This window comes from Psittacula echo, assembly GCF_963264785.1.
Source record: "Psittacula echo genome assembly, chromosome: 4".
Taxonomy (NCBI): domain Eukaryota; kingdom Metazoa; phylum Chordata; class Aves; order Psittaciformes; family Psittacidae; genus Psittacula; species Psittacula echo.
Window position 1 is genome coordinate 34,100,935 of NC_137738.1, and position 9,647 is coordinate 34,110,581.

At 44.4% G+C, this 9,647-nt stretch overlaps 1 protein-coding gene across 3 annotated transcripts; it reads left to right on the forward strand.

The window, feature by feature from the left end:
• Positions 1 to 657: 657 nt before the first annotated feature.
• On the forward strand, positions 658 to 8,156 carry TBXT (T-box transcription factor T; the record flags this gene model as incomplete). Of its 3 annotated transcripts, none has more annotated exons than XM_080616695.1 (8): positions 658 to 863; positions 986 to 1,250; positions 1,765 to 1,899; positions 2,589 to 2,650; positions 2,739 to 2,800; positions 4,136 to 4,312; positions 5,947 to 6,079; positions 7,889 to 8,156. In XM_080616695.1, 8 exons carry the CDS (start codon positions 658 to 660, stop codon positions 8,154 to 8,156), a joined length of 1,308 nt encoding a protein of 435 aa, XP_080472821.1. The 3 variants fall into 3 exon arrangements, with proteins under 3 accessions (XP_080472821.1, XP_080472822.1, XP_080472823.1); XM_080616696.1 differs by having other exon boundaries at positions 4,139 to 4,312; XM_080616697.1 differs by lacking the exon at positions 4,136 to 4,312.
• Between the last annotated feature and the right edge of the window lie 1,491 nt (positions 8,157 to 9,647).

Genomic DNA, 9,647 nt, shown 5'->3' on the forward strand with positions numbered 1-9,647 from the left:
AGCCGAGGTTGTCGTTGCTAACTGCAACCTTAGTTTAAGCAGAAGCGCCGGGGCTTGTGACAAGGGGAGAGCGTGAAGGGGTGAGAGGCTTCGGGGAGAAGGGGAAGGACTCTTCCCATTTTTTCCCCCAAATCTGAATCCGCGGCTCGGGTAGCTCCCTGAAGCCAGACCTCGGGGCTGGCTGTGGCGGGCGCCGGTGGTGTCCCGGCAATGGATGCTGCGGGAGGTGCCGCACGCAGGTTATGGGGCTGTTGCCGGGATGGGCCATTTCCCCTGCGGCTGCCGGAGCCCCGGCCTCGGCGGCTTTGATAGAGGTGCAAACATTTGGGGGCAGATTTACATAAAATAGCCGCGTTTAATCCCGCGGGCTGCAATTAACATCACAGGCTTCCCCGGGCATCGTTGTGATATGGCCGCGGGCAGCCAATCGCAAAGGCCGGCCGAAGGGATCAAAGCGGCCGTTCGCCAATCAGCGGGGCCCCCCCGCCGGCACGGTGATGTCACCGGGGGGGTGTTTATGACGGGGTATAACAGCGGCTCCTTCCCCGCTCCCGCTTGCTGGAGCCGCGGAGGTCAAGTGGAGTCAGCCCCGGCCCCGCCGCCGCTCGGGGCTCAGCCAGGGCGCCTGCCCCGCTGGGCTGGCGGGCGCGGGCCGGGATGAGCTCCCCCGGGACGGAGGGCGCGGGCAAGGCCCCGCAGTACCGCGTGGATCACTTGCTGAGCGCCGTGGAGAGCGAGCTGCAGGCGGGCAGCGAGAAGGGCGACCCCACGGAGCGGGAGCTGCGGGTCACGCTGGAAGACAACGACCTGTGGCTGCGCTTCAAGGAGCTCACCAACGAGATGATCGTCACCAAGAACGGCAGGTAGGGCAGCCGTGGGACCGAGCCATCAGAGGGGTTTGGGTGGGGGGGTTTGTCTATCCCGGGGCCGGGAAAAGGGGGGTGCTGCCCCCCGCCGTGCCTCGCACCTCCGTGTCGCCCCGCAGGAGGATGTTCCCGGTGCTGAAGGTGAGCGTGTCGGGGCTGGACCCCAACGCCATGTATTCCTTCCTGCTGGACTTCGTGGCGGCCGACGGGCACCGCTGGAAGTATGTGAACGGGGAGTGGGTGCCTGGCGGGAAGCCGGAGCCGCAGGCGCCCAGCTGCGTGTACATCCACCCCGACTCGCCCAACTTCGGCGCGCACTGGATGAAGGCGCCCGTCTCCTTCAGTAAAGTCAAACTCACCAACAAGCTCAATGGCGGCGGGCAGGTAAGGAGCCTCTCAGCGCGGCTGGACCAGCAGGGTCCCAGCCCGGCCAGACCCTAAGGGACGGCGGGGTCCTGCCGAGCCACTGCTCCCGCCCTCCTTGGTGCTCGTTTTTATGCCGCTGCTACCAAACATGCGTTCTTTCCGCCGAGGATGAGTTACTTCGGGTTTTGACTTTCTTTTTGTTACATGTCTTTCCACTTTGAATAGCTGCTAATGCCAACGGAGTAGCAGACGCAACTTTCTGGCTGTTTGCAACCAACGTGTTTGTGTCTGTGCATGCTGCCTGTCAAGGAATAGGGATGAGGATAACTAGGCACAAAGCTGGAATGTCTGACAGCAGTGCTCCTTTCCTTTTCTTACAGCTTCATTCTTAGGATTTATTCCTACTTGTTGCCTCTTTCTCCTCCACTGGAAAGACAGATCATTAGACAGCTGAAGCCCCGATTGCTATCTGTGTCTACTGCATCTACCGCCGCTCTGTCACCTTTTATACATTCTACCCCTTTGCTCACAGATCATGTTGAACTCTCTGCACAAGTACGAGCCCAGGATCCACATAGTGCGAGTGGGTGGCCCGCAGCGGATGATCACCAGCCATTCCTTCCCAGAGACCCAGTTTATAGCCGTGACGGCCTACCAGAATGAGGAGGTAAGCACAGCAGGGAAGAGAAGATGCAAGTACCAGGGGGTTTCAAGTGGCAAAGTGTACGTTACAGAGCAAAAAATAAACGGCTCGTTTTGCATTTTTCTCTGTTCTTTCTGTGCTTTGTTTGAAGCTAAATATAAGAACTGAAATTAATACATAAAAACCCTGTGAGTGTATCATAGCACGAAGTTCTGATCACTGTTTGTATCAATATGTACTGCAAATTCATTGCAGGAGAATAATCCTTAAAAGATTCTGTGGACCAAACGGGTATAGTAGCAAACCCAGTTGTCATTTTCAGCTACACAGCAAATAACTGGATGTGTCATTTTCAAAACTGGCCTTTCTCTTTTAGCCAAAATGCACATCTATGTTTAATAAATCTCTCAACAACCAGTTAGTTTTTATAACTCTTTCGTGCACTACCTTTTTTAGCTATTTCCTTAGCTGATCAATAAAACCAGGCAATTCTATCTCTTAGAATTTGGCAGAGGGATTAATTAACTCTCTGCTAATAGTTCAGACTTTAGAGGCTGTTTAATTGATGTTCATAGATTGGTATTATGGGCCTCATCTTATTCAAAAATCTGGAATTTCACTAACTTCAGTGGATAGTCCTAACTCAAATCCTAATATCTGTATGATAATGAATGGTGATATTTGCAAATAAAGATGTTTGTTGTTGTTTTTAGATAACGGCTTTAAAAATTAAATACAATCCGTTTGCAAAGGCATTTCTTGATGCAAAGGAAAGGTGAGAGCTCTTAATTCTAAAGCCTGGATTTTTTACATAGATTTGTAAAAGCATATTCCTAACTAACACAAGATGGTTTCTTTTCTAGAAGTGATCACAAAGACATGATGGAGGAAGTGGGAGACAACCAGCAGTCTGGGTATTCGCAGTGTATGTTTCCCTTCATTCTTCATCACGAGTATAACTTTGGTTTCTTCCATCTCATCTGTTAAACAAAAATTTGAGAGGTGTTTTGCTGTCTGGCTTGTTAGTTTGTAGGGAAAATAATATTCCCAATCCTTATGATTATGGTTTATGCAGGTTTATGATTGCATAAACATCACAATTTGTGTTTGTGTGGTGTTAGGACTTCTGTATTACATTCAAAATCCTTTCATAGAAGCTTGCAGTTACCTACATGTCTAAAAAGACAGTTGCCTCTGTATACAAGGACAGGAATATTCATATGGATATGGAGACAAAAGTTTATTTCCAAGTACAGTAAAAAAATCATTGAAATAGTACTTATGTTTTAAGTACTTTAAGAAGGGGCATTTGCTTAAAATACTTTGTTTTCAGATGGATATGAAGCATTAGTGTTTTCATGATTTCTGTTTTAACAGTTTGTTGCAAAAAATGTGTGCAGCCTTGAAAGGGGGGAATTTGAACTGCAGTAGGAAGTATTTTGTTTCAGTGAAAATACTTCAGTTTTAAGAGCTCTTCTTAGCACCTTGAGGAACCTGAGAGCTTAGCTATAGAGAACCCCATAGAGCAATTTAAATCCGAAGATTACACTAACAATTACTGAGCACACAATACCTACTTAAGGGAGGGTTTAACCATTTTAGTGTTTCCTTACTGTGATTGTAATCAAATAGTAGTTTAAAAAAACATGTTAGATTGTCACGGGGCATTTTCTAAGCTGTTGTCTACTTTTCCTCCTTAGGATCATTTAAGAAACTTGTAAAGATCCATTTTTCAGCCGTGTTGAAACTTTTCCTGAATGCACGTTTCCTCACTGATCAACTATTATCTCCTATGAGGAAATGCTGAGAGAGTTGGGGTTGTTCAGCCTGGAGAAGAGAAGACTCTGGGGAGACTTAAAAGGGCCTGTAAGAAAGATAGGGAGAGACTTTTTAGCAGGGTCTGCTGCAAACAGGATGAGGGGTGATGGTCTTAAACTAGAAGAGGGGAGATTCAGGCTGGATGTGAGGAAAAAGTTCTTTACAATGAGGGTGGTGAAACACCGGCACAGGTTGCCCAGAAAGGTGATAGATGTGTCATCCTGGAGATATTCAGGGCCAGGCTGGATGTGGTTCTGGGCAGCCTGATCTAGTTGAAGATGTGCCAGCTCCCTGCAGGGAGTTTGGACTAGATGACCTTTAGGGGTCCCTTCCAACCCAAACTGATTCAATGATTCTATGAATTATTTATCTCATTGCTGTGATTCTTTCCCTGCCTGGCTGCATTACATCCCTATCTTACAAACCTTTTGCTTCCCCACAGTAGGTAGTTGGCTTATTCCTGGGACTGGGGCTCTGTGCCCACCTGCCAATCCTCACCCTCAGTTTGGAGCCCCCCTGTCGCTCTCCCCTGCTCACAGCTGTGAAAGGTACTCATCGCTGAGGAACCACCGTCCTGCCCCGTACCCCAATCCCTACGCCCATAGAAACAACTCGCCAAGTAAGTCCGACGTTGCAGCTTTGTAAAAAGATGGGAAACGAGCTGAGGGATGCGAGCTTTGAGCAGTGGGCATCTTGAGCCATGCCACAGAAACTGAGGTTGCTATCTGGCTCAGCTTGTGCAGCGGGCTTGGGGCCAGCATTGCAAAGAAATAGGGACGTTTAGTACATGTCCCCAGTCTCTTCATGATGGAAAAACTGGGGGTGTGTAGAACTGTCTCCCACTAACTGGTGATTTGTGCTGGCTTTATCTTGTGCTTTTGAATTCTTAGAAGCAGTGAGCTTAAACTTACCTTGCCTACTTTTTATTTAAGTTTGAAAGTGAGTATTTTTATCATTAAAATTTATCATAATAATTTTTATCATTATAATTTATCATAAAGGTAATATAATGATGAAATGAAGTGTATGTCTGGATCTGTCAGTCTTATTTGCTATTAGCACATAATTAATGAGGGCCTGATTCTGTCAGTTTTACTTGCCGATTGCTGTAGTTAACATCAGTGCATTAAGGCCGCACTCAGTGAATGTGTCAAAAATGGATATGCAGAAACAATACGGAGCTGAGTAAACTGCAGAGCTATTTAAAAGTTGTGTTTAGGTACAGCCAAATAGCTTAAGGCTTAGCCATAGATACTTAATGGAGGGGAGATTTTTAAGAGTGAGTTTGGGTTTTTTTCTCTTTTCTTTCTTTCTGATGGTAAAGGTCTGTAAAAATTTTTGTCCTTCAGCTTGTATGGATATTGGAGGGGCCCATTCAAAATAAATAGTTAATATTTTGAACTGTGAAGTAACATGCAGGGCTCCAGATGCAGGCTGACCAGTCCTCTGGGCAGCTTTGTACTTAATTTTAAAGCGAAAGGCTAGCTTTCAGTGGACTTTTCTTGCACCTTGGAAATTGTATGTGAGTTCTGGGACTTGAAACAGAATAAAAGAATAAAACATCTCTGGTGTTCCTTCCTGTTCACTGGTCCTCAGCAAGGAACCTCTTCTCCTTCCTTAAGCCAGCTACCACAGCAACTTCTTTCTCACTTTTATAAGATTTCCTTTATAGCCTCCTAGCACCTCTGCCACATTGGCCAGCTGGTTTTGGTCACAAGCTGAGTAGTTTAAGTCACAGTCTGATCACTCCTGATGGTGCCTAAGGCAAACTCCAGAGCCTGTGATGGCATGCTCAGCTCAAAACTGGGATGTGTGATGCAGGGATATGCTTGTTATCCAGGGCTGCCAGGCTGTTACTGTCAATGTAGATGATGGAGATAAAGAAGGTGCCCTGGAAGAGTGACTGGGACAGTGTAAGTAGGGAGCCTGCCTTTTCCCACTGACCAAAGAAGGAGGCATATGCTGAATTAGCAGGTGGTTTGAAGACAACTTTTTGGCCATAGATCCTTCGTAGAAGTAAGACTTTGCAAGTTGAGCAAAATAACACATCAGCAGGGGCAATGCTGGTGAGTGTGTAAGCTTGACACAACTGGTAACTGACATAATTTTTCTCTCAGTGTATGTGTAACTTTGGGTTTTGTTTTGCAAGGTAGCAATGGGAGAGTGTGATTTAAAGCTATACATTGCGTATGAACACAAACTCATTATTTGTTCTGATTCTAGTGTGTTTAAATGCTTGCTTTTTTTTCTCAGCATCCTATGCCGATAACTCCTCTGCCTGCCTTTCCATGCTGCAGTCGCATGACAACTGGTCTTCTCTAGGAGTTCCCACACACACGACAATGCTGCCCATGAGTCACAGCACTGGCACTGCCACCAGCTCCAGGTAGGAGTCCAGCCCTCAGATAAGTGTATTGACACTTTGTAAGAAGAGAAGGCTGAAAAAGGAGGTAGTCACCAGCAAATTAGAAATCCTTATGGCCATGTGTGTGAGTGAATCATTAGCTACCTGAGGGCACTGAAAAAGACCATTCACAAGGAAAAGAGATTGAAGAAACAGATAATCCTTATTTTTATGTTTTAGTTTTGGAAATGTAGACACCTGTGATGGCAATATTTGATAGATTAAGGATTATGAATCACTTAGACAAATATCCATTCTATTTGAGGGTGCTCTTCTGGGTTACATCCCTTTCAAGCAAAATGGTGTTAAAGTTTAATTTTGATCTCTTTCATTTTAGGCAGTCACTGCTTTCCCAGCCATCTCCACAAGCTCTTGTTGTGTTACAAATGAACGGGCAGTGAAGTGTAGTGTGGAGAAGGAGGAGACAGTTGGGGCAGTAGATCTTTACATAATAATTGCCACACAAACTAGCATAGTATGGGATTATTCACATGGTGAAAGCCTTTGCCACTTTGTGATCTTTTCTCCTCCTTGTAATTGTCTTAAACTTTTGTATCCTTTAGCAGAGATTTAGCTTACAGTCTGTCCTTCAGAGCTAAATTGGAAAATGCAAAGAAATGCAGATAAGGTGGTAAAATCTTTGGTATTAACCACAGAGGGCTGAGGTTTGGGCATCTTTCTCAGCAATTCAGACTGTTTGTGGAAAGCATTTTTATTTAACCATGCACATGAGATTTAGCTGTGAATCAGAGTACATACTACTTATACCTGGTGTAAGATAACTGCATTACTGATCATAAGTTTTACTCCTAGATATATGTTAATCAAGTAAACAGGTCCTTCTAGCACTTCTTTCTATGTCTGACCCCCAGAATACACATTTGGAAAGTTGCAAAGTCCACTGGGTTTCAGTTACTGACTGAGCTGTCTAGTAGATAAAAACAGTAGATCTTGAACTGTGGGACCCCAGGGAAGGGTGGCACTTCTGCTACCCTTTGTGCTAAACTCCTATCTGTAAAGTAAAAATAATATATATCCTTCTTGTTAAACTGCTTGGGATAAATAGGTAGAAAGTGGTGTGTAGTATTACATGGCAAGACAGAACTTTTTGTCGGTTTCTTTCGAATCACCTTGTTTCTTTTAATTTATGTGTTTCTATGTATGTGTGTATGTATATACATACTTAGAGGATGGAGTAGAGGCTGTAGTGTTCTGGCAAGCATTTTTTTTTCCTTTCAAACTTCCCTTTTCTGTAGTATCCATGCAATCTGCAGCCATCAGTCTGGCTCTACCCCTTTTAACATGAGATGATGAACAAGGAGGGCTGAGTTGCTGTCTGAAGGCATCAGTCCCTCCCTGACTACAGAGGCACCCATGGGCTCTGACAGACTCATGGCAATGAATTCAAACCTGCCTAGGTCCAGCAGCTGCCATGGCCAGCCACCTCTACCACATGCCAAGGGTATGGCGTGGCTGAGGAATCAGCTCCCAAGCCTCTGCATTTTTCAGCCAGCCTATTCATTCCCCAGCTTGACTTAAAATTTGCTAGTATACCTAATGTTGGACCCTACTGTTGCAAAGCTGGGAGGTTAGTTTTACTGGTGGGGTGCCATGAACACAAATTCCGCCTGGGGGATCTTTCTTACCTCACAATGACTGAGAACCTCCTAAAGAATTTCACGGTCTCCAGCAAGCAAACCCAGCTTTGGAGGTGTTCCATGACCTGAGCAACTTCCAGCAGGCACCGGCGTCACTAACAACTTGTTTTATTTACCACTTTCCCTCTTGCAGTCAGTATCCCAACCTATGGTCTGTGAGTAACAGCACCATCACACCGGTGTCTCAGTCAAGCGGGATGTCCAATGGCCTGAGCTCCCAGTTCCTACGTGGCTCTTCAGCACACTACACTGCCCTCCCGCACTCGGTCACTGCTGCCTCCTCTGCCTCCCCACTGTACGACGGCGGAGCACCCTCTGATCTGCCTGATAGCCAGTATGATGCCTCAGCACATGCCAGGCTGGCATCCACGTGGACACCCGTCACCCCGCCTTCTATGTAAACCCAGGCCTTTTCCTATAAGACAGACTTTTTTAGCTACTGAGTTACTTTAAATTTTTAATCCTCAAGGAAGAGAAAAAGGAGGCATGAAGAGTAAATCACAAAGCATCTGCACTGCTTTGCATAGAGCATCTACATTATACCTCTTATAGTGAACAGTGCCTCATTGACTTCATGTAGAGTTTACAAATCTGGTGAGCGTGCAATTCTGAGAGCAGATTCACTGCTTTTAATCTTTTTATTTCTTTTGTTTTGTTTTTAATTTTAACTTTGATAGACCTAAGTTTTAAGATTTTAACTTAGGTTCCAAATTTCTCAGTGTTCTGATAACTTCTGGACCTGAAGTTTGGCGTTGTTCTTGAGTAAGTTACTCCTAACTGTTTTTCAGTTAGATTTTTTTAATGGCAAATTTAGCTATAGCCATGAGAAGACTTTCATTAACCCTCTAGTTAGAAGCATCCTGAAATATGCAAGAATGTAGCTGACGAGTGAAGTTTTTGGAAAATCATGTGCACTAACACGTATTTGCTTTACAAATACGTGGCATTCTTAACTGTATGCTTATTTCCTTGCTGCTGAATTAACGTTGAGACAATCTGCAAGAACTATATTCTTACTAATAAATGCAGTATTAAAGTTTGGCCTAAATTGTTTTACACAAAAGACTACTTTTTGAGGTAAGTTGTGCTGTTTGCTTGTATAGACTTCAAATATATGGTTTTAGCTAAACATTTAATTTCAAACAGCCAGTGTCTAATTAGGAGCCCTATCCTAAGCATTTTTGAGCCACTGAAAAAACAACACTCGTTTTATGGTCTCTGGCTCAGGCCTTAAGGGAGGGAATTCAACACTTGGAGAATCATTCTAATTTATTTTATTTCAATGTTGTACCCTGTTGATCTATATTTATTATTTGGTAAGTTACAGCTTTTCTTTCTACATGGTAAGATATGTAAATAAGCCCTCAACCTATGGTGTACTCCTTTAAGACAATCATGTGTGGGATATGTCACCCAATGGCACACAGAACAGCATGGATGTAAGTAGTTAACTTATTGTAAGAGGAAAATCTCTAGTTACTAATAATCTGGGGGGAAAGTGCAGATATACTGAGCTTTAAAATACACTGACTTCTTGACTTGCTGGAAAAATCACATCTTGATAAAGTACTTCTTTCAGGACTCATTAAGTAATATGATCGAAATTTCTAATACAGGCTAACCCAAAACATTGGCTCAAAGTGTGCCTTTGGACATGTCTTTTTGTCCCACTGACTCTAGCAAGTACATAATCTGAGGAAAGCAAATTGTTTTGCATAAGCCATAACAAATACTTTTTTCTAATGAAGTGCCTAATATAGGAAAGCAAAATTCTGTATCAGGGAATGCCTTGAATAACTCATTGACATGTGCTCATGTGCTAGAGCGGCAGCTTTAAGATGAAAAAGCAAGTATTTGCCACCATTTTGTCTCTTTGGCACCCTATGGGCAGA